Below are 14871 nucleotides of genomic sequence, written 5' to 3' on the forward strand. Positions count from 1 at the left end.
TTGGCTCATGCGTTCCCTTTGGCTGTGGCATCCCAGACGATGAAGGGAAAAAAAAAACCTTGACGTTTCCTGTATTTAAGAGAAACCTCATGTAAGGAATTCTGCAGAGAACAAAGAGAGACGTCAGCCCAGCAGGACAGGCGAGGAACAGAGACTGAAACTTTTCTTAATTTTCTACGTCTTTTGTGTTTTTGGTTCTCCAAAAACAAAACTTTTATAACACTCTTCCCCCCACCCCCCCCGAAAAAAATGTTTCTGACGAGGGTTTTTCTTGTGCTGTTCTGCATGAGCCAAATCCCCAACAGTCTGTCGGAGGAGGAGGAGAAGGAGAAAGAAGAGAAGGCTGGAGAAGTTACATCTCAAGAAATCCACGGTGACCTTGAGACAGAAGATACAGACTTTGAAAGAGTGAGTTTGGTTATTAAAAACTGGATATTAAAAATGATTATTATTAAAAATAATTACTTATACGTTAGTTTTGTTCTTTTGTCATGTCGTACTTAAGTTGATTTTATTTTTTAAAAAAAAAGTAATCTGGCATTTGGAGAATAAAACTGAATTAGAATTCTTCACATCAGAATATTTTTCGCTATAAAATCGAAACATTAGATTTATGGCATTTCTGTCTGGAAGGTGAGAAAAACACATTTTCTAAGTTTTTTTCTTGAAACATAGAATTTGACTGCCCGTTTCTCCTGCTGTAAAGACTCAAACCTTAATCAGTCGTTGGTCTCGTCTTAGATTCAGGAGCCGTATGTCTATCCCATGCGTGTTTAAATTCCCTCACTGTATTACCCTCTACCTCTTCTGCTGGGAGGCTGTTCCACTTTATTTGAAACAAGCATTCCTTTTCAGAAAAACGGATCCTCCTTTTTATTCAAAACTCACACCAAGTTGTAATGCCACCAACACGGTACATAGCTTAACGTCAACCCCACCGACCAACCAATGGTCCAATTACAGCAAAGATTCTATTGGTTGCCATGGTGATAACACCACATTTAAAACTTTTGCACCAAAGTCACTTTTTATATCTTATCATGAATCTAGGCTGCTATCCCACGTTGTGAAGCCCAGAGCCGACTCTGGTGGGAATGAATCGTTTTTGGTGAGAAAAGGTGTATAAAGTCCAGCGTCTGACTGTATGATTTATGCTCCAGATATTTTTGGGTCCTCTGCCACCTCCCAAAACACGGACGCCGTTAACCCTTAACGTCACGGTAATATCTGTCAAAAGAAACCGGGAGGAGATGAAGGAGGAGGAGGAGAAAGAAGAAGACAATGAAGATGAAGATATGATAGACCAAGAGGAAAATGTCCTTGAAGAGACGGTCCCGACCAAAGCAGTGCCAACCACAGCCGTGCCGGAGGACGACAATCTTTCCTACGTCTGTGAGTGTAAAGCGTTCTATCTATTGTCTACAATGTATCCAAAGTAAGCTTAACAGAGAAGCTCTTGCTGTCTCTTTAGGCCCCTTGGATGGGGGGTTTGATGGGGAAAAGATGTTAATTTAAAGGTGACTTTCAGATATCATACGCATTAAATTGCGTACGCGGGTCTTATTGTCCCTTTAATGTCAAAAGGACTTTTTAATGTTAGCTTGAGATGTAGCCTGAAATTTTTTTATCAATATAAATGCCAGATTTCTTTATATTTTAATATATATATATATAAATAATAATAATAATAATTATTTATTTTTTTTGATTTTTTTTTATTCATTAAACCTTTTCATAAAAATCATTTATGAGAACACTGCAGTAAATGTAGGTATAATCCGGAATATCTCTGTAGATATTTACTCTGGTCTTTGAGAGCCAATTCCCAGACCTCTATGTAAATCATCTTAACAAGCAAAACCGCGAAACGAGAACAAGCTGTATTTTTAAGCAAAGATGAGACCGACGTAGGTCACTTAATTCAAAAACAGCGTTTATAACCCCAAGCGGCTGTGTGCGCTAAAAGAAATGTCTGTTAATAAAAGAAATAAAATGATCCGGGGGGGGGGCAACTGGAATCTACTTGGAGGAAGTTCTGACTATGGTGTAACAGTTTGCCATCTTAACCCTTTTGTTGAATGCCTTTTTAGGAAGTACATGTACTTCTATAGGGGAATGAAGGGGTTAAATGATCCAAAAACAAAAAAAGTTTGCTCCAAGACGCCGCAAACCGCACAGAAATTTCATCACACACGGTGAATAGTATTTCCATTTCGATGTCTCGCTTTCTGGGGTAGGATGGGGTAGGATAGGGCAGCGGCAATTTTGGTTTTGGGGTATTTTTCCTGGAATTTTGTGTTTTTTAATATTCAGTGGAATGATGCTCCCCCACCTCGGTGAAGACATATAAAAAAAAAAACAAGGAATAACAGAAAATATGACTCCTTTGAGAAATCCACGCACATAGTTTCTCTACCGCACAGCTGAATCTGGAATTTGTATGATTAACCCTTTGAGTATCAAGGCAGAGAAGCATATATAGTAATACAACACACTGCAAACCCTACAAATGGTTAAAAGATCAGAAATTAATATACTTTAACGGAACATAATACCTCCAAAGTGTCCCTCTATAGAAAGGACAGTCCTTCTTTGGACAGCAGATCCCTCTGTCCTGTTTTCCTTCCCTGATGTCCCTTTTTCCTCCCCTGATGCCCCTCTTTTCTAGGAGGTCATAATGTTTGCTGGGTATGAGAGGATCGCAGGGTTCTACAGCTCTAAAAGCCCCTATAATGTGTTTTTGTAAATAAACAGAAAATAAGTTTATAAATATAACTGTGTAAATAAAATCCATTATTCTCCTTAATACCCATTATTAGTTCTCAAAGTCATGTAACAGGTTTGTGTCAAGCCCCGCCCTTGGCCACACCTCCAACACACCCCCTAAAACATGTTTAATGATGCGTTCCAGTTATAGTACATACAGGGAGAATTAGAATTATTAATCTGTTACTACATGTAACTACCATGCCTGAGAACTTCACAGGGTGAGCCAATCGGAGCTCTTCCTCCTCTGGGGGGGAGTGGCTTTGTGTGAGGCAGGGTTAGGCCTGGCTAAAGGCTATGCAAGGGGCGGGGCTAGTCATGTGTCGAGGCATAAATACATTTAAAGTAACTAGTGAGATGGGAAATGGGTGTGGCCAAACACTGCTTCGACGCCCAGAGATCAAGAAAGGTGACCCAGAGACTCCAGGTCCAACCTTTAGATTTCCCAGTAATAGTAATTACTATTTGTAATAAATAACTGGCTGCTTTTAAAGACAAAAAAGTACATTTTAATGAAATTAATTTTTCCATAATATTCTTGGTAAAAAAAATCAGTGGCAAGGTTACTAATTTATGTAATTAATAGACGCTATATCCAGTTTCTTTTGTCCAAGAATGGGGCCGTACAATGTCTTAAATAAAAATTTCCAGCCCTTTATTTATTGCAATGGCCTTGAAAAAAATGCATATTAAAAAGAATTAGTCTTTAACACCCTTAGTGTTAGTCTTTTTTTTTTTTAAGAACCATTAAAATATCACAGAATTAAATAAAAAGGGTTTCGGAAAAGCTTTCACGGATGGAAGAGGAGTAATTGGTAGTCGTTTTGAAAGAATTAATAATGAGAGAGGCCGTTTGGAAGGTGCTAAGCTGGAAGGTAAAAACGTTCAGAAAGAAGCAAAGAGAAAAAAAAAAACGCTTACCAATTTTATGTAATAAAAGGACCACACACTCCGGTGTCTGAAGACGCATTTCGCACAAACGGACCCATTATACGTTCAGCCAGCACTGGAACGCCGTCAAAACTACATTTAAAGAGTTGAGGGAACATGATCGAGGCCAAGAAGACCGCGTTGTGACTGAAGATAACTCTGAGGCCGTGTGAAGTTCTCCCCGTATTCTAGTCCAGTAGTTGGTGACTTTTTTTTATTTTAAATGGATTTTCTAGGTATTATGTCCATGAGCCTCTTTAAAAATTGTTTTTTTGTTATTAAGGTAAATTTGATACTTTATTCCATATCGTATATAGTTTGAAGTCCTATATAGTAAGTAACCCTATGTAGATACCTGGGAACTCTCCAAGATTGACCCGGAGTCTCCGGGTGAAGTTCTGCCTTTTTGGGTCTCTGGGTCGCTGTCTTCTTTCTCCAGAAAGGGGGCGGTGTTTTGCCCAGCCCACTTCTGACCACTTTGCCTCCCACTCTCCACCCTAATTAGGGCTAGCCCTGCCCCATGAATATCTAGACCCCTCCTCATGTACATTAGCAAATAGACCTTAGACGACCCATCACTTTAGCCTTTCTTCACATAACGCTGACGTTTTAAGAAGCCTTTTCAGTTTCTATGGCAACGAGCTACCGATGCCTGTTTCTGTGTCACATGACAATTAAGTGTTCCCAAGAAAAAAAAAAATTTAAAGGAGGCAGAGTAGGTAGATGGGCACATATAACTTCCTATTCTCAGGATTTGAGTGATTACTCCTTAAGTTATCTCTCTCCAGTCGCTGATTGTTGTTGACTGGTTCAGACAATCTTTGTGTGTGCAGTGGGGATATGACTTCATATTATGACACAAATTATTGATATAAGGTTGTGAAAGGTGTCAAAGTCCATCAGGCATGTATAGTTTTGTTTTTATTGCACTGGGGACCCATAAATAGGGAGGGAACCCCATAATTTTCTTATGTGTAAGAGTGGCGGGCGTCCAATAAATTACCAATGTTACATCTCCACCAGTTTCTCCTGGGACCTCCGGTCTCTATTCTCAGATCCGTCACTACGCGTTAACGGCTTTACTCTCGTGCTCTGAGGTTCTGTTACAATCCAGTATACTGTATAACCTCTGTATCTATATTTCCAGTGTCCCGAATCAGCGCTTTGGAATCTGCAATCCATCGACTCAACGTCCAGTTCTACGGAATGGATGTGAAAATGACCCAGATGTCTCAAAGCCTTTCTAAGATGCGCACCAAGCTAAGCGAGGCAGAGGAGACGGTGACTACTGTATCCGAGATGAACATGAGGAATACAAAACAGATCGGACAGATTGAAGGTGAAGCTGGCAGAATAGAAACGCGTCGGGCTATCTTGCTCTTTGTTCTGATTAAAATGCTCTGCACGTAGTCTTGGCTTAGATCATGGAAGGGTTCTTCTCGCTGTCTCAAGGAACATCCTACGATGCAGAAGCAATAGTTTGGTAGAGACTAAAAGTTTTCGTGTGGTAGTAACATTTCTACATCTCCTTCCAGGTTGTTTGAAGGGGAAAAGATTCACCAGAAAGTGTTACCTAATCTTCCAGCATTTCGAAACTCATGCTGCCGCCCAACAACTTTGTCACAACCGTGGTGGGAACTTGGCCATGCCAATCGACCAGCAAGAGTACACAGCTCTAGCGCAATACGTCCACGACGCCTTCTTCCCCTTCAACTGGCCCATCTGGATCGGGATTAACGACCTGCGCTCAGAAGGAATGTACTTATACGAGAACGGGCATCGCGTCTCCTTCTTCAACTGGTACAAGGACCACTTGGTGACCCAGCCCAATGGTGGGACTCAAGAGAACTGCGTTTCCATCACATCCCACGACGGAAAGTGGTGGGATAACGACTGTTCTAGGAGAATGTACTACGTGTGTGAATATTGATCAGAAGCTCGGAACGAGGCAGTCTTGTCCACGGGGGACGGAGATCTTTCCTTAACTCTCAGGTGTATCTATTAACGCTTCAAACATGACGTAACTAGTTGACTAGAGAGAGGAAAAAAGACCACAAACTGAAATAATAATGGATTCTGTAAATCTTAACATTCTGTTAGTGCCTTACATTCTTTCTAACAATTTAAAAGGTTTTTATTGATTATCCAACTCGGAGTGCAAATGTTTTATTCAAATGTTTTGGGGGGGAAAATGCTAAACTACAGTTAAATCCCCCCCCCTACAAAATATAAAAAGTTTTAATTCGTTACTGAATAATATATCCTTTTCTTTTTCAAGTGACTTCTTGGCTTTCATAGATTTTGCGCCACTTTGTATTTTCTTTTTAACACAAATATTGCGCAACCGTAAAAACATTCTATCACGGGTTTTACGATCTGGCGTACATCCGGACCTTATACGTTTTTTGGGACGTATTCGTCCTATCCCATGCTGATAAAATTTTAAATCTAGATGGAAAAATTTAACCTGAAAAACAGTAAAGGTTTTTTGGGGTTTTTTTGTATTTAATTAAAAAAAAAAAAAAATCCCGAAAGTATTAGTTACATCCAAACACTACCCATTTTCCCGTCGAGGGACTAATGTAAAAGTCAGTCGACCTGCAGCAGAACTCAGCGGGGCCGACACATTAACACAGCGTGTCTTTTTTGTGCTTAAGACAAAATGTCGTTTAAACCCCCGCTGTTCTGAAATTGAAACAGCGTCGTACAAGGACAAAATAATATTAAACCGGATGACAAGGGCAAATTCAATTTTTTGGGGGGCCGTGTACCATACCTACACATCTCTCTATCTCTCTCTGGCTCTGGCTTCGAGCCATTGTGTCGTACATTATCGAAAAAAGAAATAACGTTACTTTCCTTAAAAAATCTACACGTTGAATCAAATTTCATAAAATATTTTTTTTTATTCCCCCCCCCCATATTCCTCGTAATTAGGAGCCTACATCCACATAATTAATAATTTTTTTATTTATTACCTCTATCTAGAACAATTTGAGTGTAATAATTTAACATTCCATCTACACATGCATCAAAAACAGTATCGTTAAAAAAAAAAAAAAAAAAATATTATTTAGATTTTATCAGGTTTTTTACATCCTTCTTTGGTTTTAAATGTTTTTTTTTTTTTTTTAAAGAGTCTTAAAAAATGTCCGGACCTTCGGCGGGTGCATAAACGTTCCAGATTGAAGAACAATAAAAGATAAAAATAATAATAATAATAATAATGCAAAATTAAAGGGAGTTTGATAACTTTAGACTTTTTTTTTGTAGTTCCTAAAACCAGAGACCTGCTCTCGGAGGGGGGGGGGGGGGGATAGCGAAGACGCAGCATTGTAATACTTGAACCTGATTTTTATGTACATCGTATAAAAGAGAATATCAGAACACTGTCAGAATAATAATTCAGCCTGGAAACCTCTAAAACAGGAATTAATTTGGTAAAGAAAGATATTAGGTTTTATTTTGAGTGGTCCCGCTATAATTCAACGCTTAAAAGGGGATTAAATTATTGTTTTTTTGTTGTAATTGTGACCGCTTAACGTAACGGAAGACACCACCTTCCGAGAAGCTCAGATACAATTAAATAGCTTTTCTTCTTTCTGGAGGTTTCCTCTAGAAAACCTTACCTGGAATCCTCCTCCTTAAAATCAGGGGCAATCCTATTGAGAAAAATAGTTTTTTTTACCCCGTTGGAGAGACAAAATAGTGCTATTTTCGTAATATCTTGAGAATGGAAAAAATGCATATGCTGGAAGACGTTAGCAAATCTATCTTTATTCTCCAAACTAATTAAACAGAAATTAAATATATATATAATTTATTTTTATTTTATTTTTTTTATACGAGGGGTTTGTGATTATTTCTAGAATTTAGAGCAAAGTCGAGGGCCAGATATATCCCATTCCGTATTAAAATTCCCCAAAAGATCGAGCTATGGCTCGAAGGAATACGTTAAGGGTTGGATAAACGTATATAGAATTTAGGAATCGTATTCAATATATAATTGTGGTCAGGCTCAACCAAAAAAAAGCCAAAATTGCGCAAAAAAAAAAAAAAGTTACAAAGGCAGCAAAATCCAAGTAAATAATTGAGCGCGTGTTTCGTAGGATCCCGAGACGCTACAAAGGCAGCTCCTGTAAGAGATATAATTTATTGATCACGTTTCCCTTGAAACGAAGCGGCTATATTAAACTGGAGTTGGCTTTAAATCACGGGAAGAACAAGTGGGTCGCTTGCAGCTACAACGGGGAGGCCGTGAATACTGACTTTGCGGCGCGTTAATATTTATTTCACGCTCGATACAGATCGCGCGGATAACAGGGACGGTGAAGACAAAGAATTAAACAATTCCATCTTCATCATCACACAAAAAAAAAAGCTGAACCTCTTCGAGACCCTGCCGGTCATATATCATATATATTATCACATAATAAAGCGAGTCGCTCGGCGGACTATGGTCTGCGTCAACGCGGAGTCCTAGCGGAGATCAGCAACGGAAAGACAGGGGTTGTCCGGCCGTTACCAGATAGCTAGTCGTAGGGAGATATCACCTAAACGCTGTATAGCTGCGGTCCTCTTCGTACAGCCAATGGAATGTACCCACAGTGGGTATGATGTATAAAAAAGGAGTTTTGGTAAAAGTCAAAAAGGTGCAATCGCTGTAGCAACCACTAGGATCCTCCCGAGTGCCTGGCAGTGGTTTCAGGACTTACATTTAAGTCCAAAGGGATTGGTCTATGATGTCATCAGAAAGTCCTATTTGTCAAAATAACGTAATAGAGTTCTATTAATATATTTTGTTAATTCTTTGTGAATATTCCCCTTTAAAAATATTTCACAAAGAATTCAAGTTAAACTATTTACACAAATATAATATAATATAATTTCTTTGCGGAACAATAAAAAGGACATTAAGCTACCTCCACCGCTACCGAAAATGGCTTATTCTAGACCCGCGTCATTTTAATGAACATCTCACATATTTCTAGCTTAGGCAAAGGCTTGGAACGCCATGATACCTATCAGACTATGTACGGTTTATATTAATCTTTGGATCTGAACACGTAGTTAGACAAGAGTGCTTATTAAGTTTGTGAGAAGGGCTTGTAGAGTTATGATATACACAAGACAAAAAGCGGGGGGGGGGGGGGGGACAAAAATATTTATAAAGCAAATGATGTCATCAGCTTGGCTTTGTCCATGTTGCCTGCCACGGTACATACGCAATTTCACTATGTTACATAAATAAACGTAGCATGATGTGTCGAATACATACAGAATTCCTGACAACCATCACAATTTTCATTGGCCAAAGAGGACCGTTTGTGGTTGGAGATGTGGCCAGAGAGCTGGGCTTCAATAACCTTTTATGTGCTACTGATGTATAGAACTAAGACATATAGAGGAAGAGAGAATGCCTGTTGAATGTGTGAAGTAAAAGAATGACCTACAATGGGTATGATTTATAGCCATTGTACAACGCTGCGGAATATGATGGCGCTAAAGAAAACAATAAATAATACTTGGGATTACGTGGTCCACAAGACCTCATGTGTGCTGTCTGTCGCTAAAGTCAATATGTTAAGGTAATAAAAGGAAATCAGAGACCACGAGAGAAAAATATTGGGAACAGCCACGTTTTCTTTGGAAAGGGACAAGAACCTGTCAATGTCCACAGAACTCACCGAGCAGCTTGGGGCATCATGGTTCTGATGTCATAGAGAAGAAGATCATCCACATAAGTTGGGGCGGCTTATAACAAGTAGGAAAAGCATGGCTAAAGATGTTGGTGCCCCTCTAAAGGATTAAAAGGTTTGGAAGAACCATTTACCTGCTTTGGTTGGTTTTATTGCATTTGCATTATTTTATGTTAAATACTTTCTATTTATATACGCGATCCTAGTAAAAGGGCACATGTTGTTGAATGTGTCTGTAAAACGGTCAGTAGTATACTGGTTGTGTAGGCTACATATACTGGTTTGGGCAAGGAATGGCTCCTGCCCTTCAGGAAAGGAAAGAACTGGAAGCGCTAGATCTGACCTTGAGCTTAAATAACATGCCATTTGTGATGGGTGCGAGAGGCACAAACGGGAAGGGCCAAGGGCCAACCAACGAAGGTTCAAAGCATTGACCGGTTTCCGTTGAGAAAGACTAACATGTCTACGTGTTCGGCGGCCAGCGCAGACCGCTTTCTGTAAACGGTCACACCTGCATCTGTGAAGAGCCAACTCGAGGGCACCGAGGTGGCAGGTATGGCCAACAGTTTACGGGCTGCCCGAGCAAGAAGCGGGTACTGGGTGTGATGCATTTTCCACCATTGTAACGGATCCTGGCATAAGGAAGAAGCTTCGCTGGTCTGGAAGCTGCTAATCTCCTGCTCTGCTTGTTGGTTGACGGTACTGGCTGAAGAATTTCTGACGTTGCATAAATCCCCCAAAAGAAACTCAATTCCAGAGTCCAGCTTGGTTTTCTTTAGAGGAGGCCTCGAGTTTGGAGGTTCAGGTGCGCTAAAAAGAGAATCCGTAGCCTGTATCTTTGACAAATTTGATGCTTCATGCTTTAGTAAGTGGAGGGTCTCCACGCGATCCGACTGGCTGAGGAAGTCGAGGCCACGGAAACGCGGATCCAAGGCACATGCCAAGTTAAGAACCTGATTGACCTCACAGTCCGAGAACTTAAAGCTCAAATCTTCATGAATGGCCTTTTTAATGTTTTTTGAAAACTCGGAGTCCCATTCATTGGGTGCCAAGTGTTTATAAAGCAAGCTGGTTATCACGGGCTTCACCAGCGATAAACCAGCAAACTGATCTTTGGTGAACGTTGAGGTAGCAATAGCTAAAGGTTTGAGGATATCGACCATGTCCTGAAGAATGGACCAATCGTCATGCTGCAGAATAGCGTTATTTTCTTTCGTTGTTTCAATTAAGCTTTTGAAAAGCTTGCCGTGGTCTACTATGCTCTGCAGCGCAGCGTACACAGCGTACCACTTGGTTCCATCACATAGGAAAGTTTTCAGATGGACCTTCAGCACTGGACCATGCGTAGTTAGCGCCTCGCTTTGCGTGGATGAGGAGCAAAGGGTAGCCACTAGTCTTCGAAACCTATCTAGCGCGCCATTTATGGTGGGATGCTGAAGTACAGCTTCTATGCAGCCCCTCAACACCTGTCCTACGCACGGTAGAGATTTCCATCCCACCTTTGAGGCTGCTGCCTTAACACAGGGGCTGTTGAGTCCTACTGCATAGAAGGTGTTCTCGCGGATTGCCCACTCTTCTGCAAAATCAACAAGCACCGACGTCAGGTTGTCTTCGGAAGCCTCTTCCGGAACAACCTTGCTGGACAGCACCATATTCCTGAATTCAAAAGCTTCGTCTACATAGTGGATAGTGATTGTGAGGTAGGACAGCGAACCACCGTGTTTCCAGACGTCAAGGCTCACAGAGCATTCTTGTAGACCCTTCGCCAACTCAACCACTTTGAGCTTGGCTTGAATGTACATCTCCTGTAGGACTGTGTGGGCCAAGAAAGAGGCAGCTGGTAACTTGTAATTTGGATCAAGGATTGACAGCATCTGAGAAAACCCTTCTCCTTCGATGATTTCTACAGGCATCAGGTCCCGGACAATAAACTCTGCTACGACCTTAGTTGTTCTCCCAACAGTGGGAGTTACTATTGCTCGGGAAGCCGTTTCTCGAGGGGAGACGGAGTCTATGTTGGTTTTTTGTGGGTCAACTACAGCACCCTGCGTTCCCACTAACTCGTTATATTCCCGTCTGTGCTTGTATATTAAGTGCTGTCTTAAATTCGTGGTGTTACCGCTGTAAGAGAGTCTTACGCCACACAGCTTGCAAATGATCTTTGTCTTGTCAATGATCCGGCCGTAGGCATCTCCATGAAAGCCAAAAAAAGTCCAGTAGCGGCTCTGAGCTCGACCGAGGCTCACCAAATTCTGGGTTCCCTCGAGTAGTTGGAAGCCGGAAGAAGGATGTCCTGCGTTGTTCAACGAGTAGCTCGATTTGTGTGGCTGTATTAGCGGCGTGACGACGTCGCTGGCTACGAGATACTGGCTACGAGGTATGTGATTGGATCCCGAATCCAATGTCTTCACGTGTAGGTCCTGGAAAAGCTTCATCAGTAGTTCCTTCTCTCCAAATTCATATTTAAAATGCTCACCTAAGAAGAACAATGCATTCATAGTGACATAAAACATTTTCTTTTTAATATATCAGTTTCTACCTTTCTAGATCTTATATTTAATGCTGTTTTTCCCCCCCAGAAAGTTCAGTCCAATCATAGGGGGGTCACCCTTTTAAAACAAATATGAGCTATTTATATGGCGTGGCGAGACATCTAATTACCCAGTCTGAGTCCGAGCGTCCTGGCGTACTCTTCTCCGATCCAAACCAGGAGCTCTGTGCCCGAGGGAATTAGCTGACAAGCTCGGTAATAGATTTTACCCCGGTACTGAAACACGGTCAGGTTGTGCTCTTCCTCGGTGGATGCGCAGGCCACGTACCTGAAAGGAGAATGAAGACAAAACGTGATGCATTATCGCAGCCGAAGGACGGCCGTGGAACGGAGTGGCCGATACCTACTTAGAAGCAAATGTTACACCGCCCATAGAACGAGGATGTAAATGTTTCCGGATTTAGGAAGAAAGCACGTAGTCTTTAGTGTTCAACCATTCACTAAACCTATATTATTAGGCAAAAAAAATCCTTCTTAACTCCAAGGAAGTCAGACTCACCCTGGATCATCATTCCCTTATCTCCTTCCACTCGTCATAACCCTGCATGCATTTCATATCTAGAAAAACATCTAAAAATTTTTTTTATATATATATATATATATATATATATATATATATATATATATATATATTGACCGAATTGGCCCAAACCACTTCCGATGGCGCCTATTCCCCAATGTGTCCGCCATAACCGTAACGGGACCTTCTCTGTGTTTAAGACGAAAGCTCCTTTCTTCCAATCTGAAGGGGAAGCCCACATGTTATCTGGAAGGTACGATTTTATAAAGAGACCCCCAAAAACATCTCAGTCTCGATCTTGAAGGCAACCGTACAGACGTCTTAATCATATAGTAACATCATTCAACGTAAACAATAATCCCGTTCCATTGTTTTGAAAAATATTTGATTTATTTTTTTTATGTAAAATAAGACGTTTTATATGTCATACTAAAGAAGAACAATTTGCTTTTTTTTATTTTTTTATTTCCCAGTTTCTCATGGAAATGCTGACGTTAAGATATATGGATTATTGGGGGGGGGGGGGATTCAGTTGTTTCAATCCCCTAACAAAGAATATTCCAGCAGATCAGACCTGTTTGGTCCATCTAGTCGCCCGTTTCTCCTGCTGTAAAGACTCAAACCAGTCGTTGGTCTAGTCTTAGATTCAGGAGCCATCTACCTATCCCATGTATGTTTAAATCACTTCATGGTATTACCCTCTACCACTTCTGCTGGGAGGCAGGTCCATGTATCTACCATCCTCTTCCACTTCCTTACACCACATCTTAGTAGTAGATAGATGGGATAGGTTAAACAGGGATTGACTTTTGGCTGAGATCTGCGCTGATTCTTTATACATAATGCTGATTAGGGTTTATTTACAGAAATATTAAACATCCTCGACATTTTTAGCATAAAAAAAATAAATAAAATGTAAGCATTCAAATCTCTTACCTCATCCAGCTGCTTTTTGAATCATCGCTGGCATCGATGTAAAAATATGACCCATTCTCTCGTACCTAAATCCAAAATATAAACATTCCAGAATAGATTATCCATACCATTAGTAGTCAGCTAGGATTCTGCAAGCTCTACACACCTGATGTAAAGGTATACGCTAAGCAGGGGGTATACTTGGGAGTCATGTGCTTTCACTTCAATGAAAAGATAATATAAATATATATTGTATTTGTCTGCGTTCACTTAAACTGGGTTTATAAAGTTTGAACATCCAAAATTAACCAGGGGGTTACACACAGCCCTCATGTGATTGGCTGAAAACGCCATCTAAGGTAGGACGATGGGAGGAGCATGTGCAATAGAAGCATAAGGTATGCTTACGGGAGGATCAGAAGGCGGGGCGATGGGCGGAATATGGGCAGGGCAATGGGATGGACATGGTGCTGGCTGATGGAAGGGACATAGGGGGCTCCGGCTTTACGCCTCTACTGGCCCCCATGACGGTGTTGCAGGGCAATGAGTTAGAACTCTGCAAATCAAAAATGACTGTATTCTAGAATTCACAGAAAAGACCCAGAATTCTATGTATGTATTTACTGCAGTGGTAAGGTTTGTCCCTTGTTTGGATGTCACAGGGGTGATCAGAAAGACCTACTAAGACCTTAAAGTAGAGCGGTCCTTACCGCCCAAGAATACAGCGTGCAATCGTTCCTCTCCACTAAGATTTCCCCTTCATAGGGACCAAAGATGCACCCTCGAGGGATGACTGGGATTGTGCACCATACGCCAAACCCTCCCTGGGACCTCTCTTTGACCACCAGCCCCTCTGGCAGGGACAGCAGAGCTCGGGAAGGCACGTTTTCTGGAACAGGTGTGTCCAAGATAAACGTCGGGGACCCATGTTGCGGGCAGGAGTCTCTGAAGTATAAGCGGCAGTCCTCGCAAACTGCAACACAGAGGAGAAAAGAACGTACAAGTGGAAGCCAACCTGAAGCCAACAAGATCAACCTTATCTTCAGGCCCTCAAGAAGCTACCCCCTCCCAATTTAGTCCATCTTAAGACTGGAAGAGGTTCTTTGTATCGAGTCTCTTCTCATGATCCATGACTTCAAACCAAATTAGAGACATAAACGATAGACTTACAAAGTAACTCGTCCTCCAGCTGAGCGCAGGCCTCCTCCGCAGCCTGCATCATTTGACTGACGTCCAAGAACCTGCAGAGGAAAGGCAGCTCATCATGGTTACTCAGATCACTCTTCGCTTCATACTGTGTTCTACATGACATAAAACAAACACTAATTAGGACAAGGACATCAATCAAGCGCTCAGTATTTACAGCTGCTTCACGTAAATGTCTCCTTTAAAGGCTAAACTCGTTAAAGGGGTAGTAAAGCATCTTAATAAACCAGGGAGGTGGCTTATAAAGCAGTTCTGGAGACGTGAGACGGGGTCGCGCAGCCTTT

General features: G+C 41.3%; 2 protein-coding genes across 2 annotated transcripts; one reads left to right on the forward strand and one right to left on the reverse strand.

Annotated features, from left to right (window-relative positions):
- The first annotated feature begins 285 nt into the window (after positions 1-285).
- Positions 286-5626, forward strand: LOC149275563 (C-type lectin domain family 11 member A-like). The gene is made up of 4 exons (XM_089504591.1): positions 286-408; positions 1161-1392; positions 4844-5035; positions 5232-5626. The coding sequence occupies exons 1-4, from the start codon at positions 286-288 to the stop codon at positions 5624-5626; spliced, it is 942 nt and encodes a 313-aa protein (XP_089360717.1).
- A 4191-nt stretch (positions 5627-9817) lies between these two features.
- On the reverse strand, positions 9818-14600 carry LOC149275564 (E3 SUMO-protein ligase ZBED1-like). The gene is made up of 5 exons (XM_089504583.1): positions 14552-14600; positions 14092-14354; positions 13403-13467; positions 12057-12214; positions 9818-11871 (listed from the first exon to the last, which is right to left on the reverse strand). Exons 1-5 carry the CDS (start codon positions 14598-14600, stop codon positions 9818-9820), a joined length of 2589 nt encoding a protein of 862 aa, XP_089360709.1.
- Positions 14601-14871: the final 271 nt, after the last annotated feature.

This window comes from Sceloporus occidentalis, unplaced genomic scaffold (assembly GCF_023333645.1).
Source record: "Sceloporus occidentalis isolate IW3139 unplaced genomic scaffold, rSceOcc1.0.p SCAF_280, whole genome shotgun sequence".
Classification (NCBI taxonomy): Eukaryota; Metazoa; Chordata; class Lepidosauria; order Squamata; family Phrynosomatidae; genus Sceloporus; species Sceloporus occidentalis.

Coding starts and splice junctions, on each gene's coding strand:
- LOC149275564 (XM_089504583.1), bottom strand. CDS start 14,600: ATGCAGGCTGCGGAGGAGGCCTGCGCTCAGCTGGAGGACGAGTTACTT. Junction 14,355..14,551: donor GCTGGAGGACGAGTTACTTT/GTAAGTCTATCG, acceptor TCTGTGTTGCAG/TTTGCGAGGACTGCCGCTTA. Junction 11,872..12,056: donor GACGCTCGGACTCAGACTGG/GTAATTAGATGT, acceptor TGTTCTTCTTAG/GTGAGCATTTTAAATATGAA.
- LOC149275563 (XM_089504591.1), top strand. CDS start 286: ATGAGCCAAATCCCCAACAGTCTGTCGGAGGAGGAGGAGAAGGAGAAA. Junction 409..1,160: donor AAGATACAGACTTTGAAAGA/GTGAGTTTGGTT, acceptor TTTATGCTCCAG/ATATTTTTGGGTCCTCTGCC. Junction 1,393..4,843: donor CGACAATCTTTCCTACGTCT/GTGAGTGTAAAG, acceptor CTATATTTCCAG/TGTCCCGAATCAGCGCTTTG.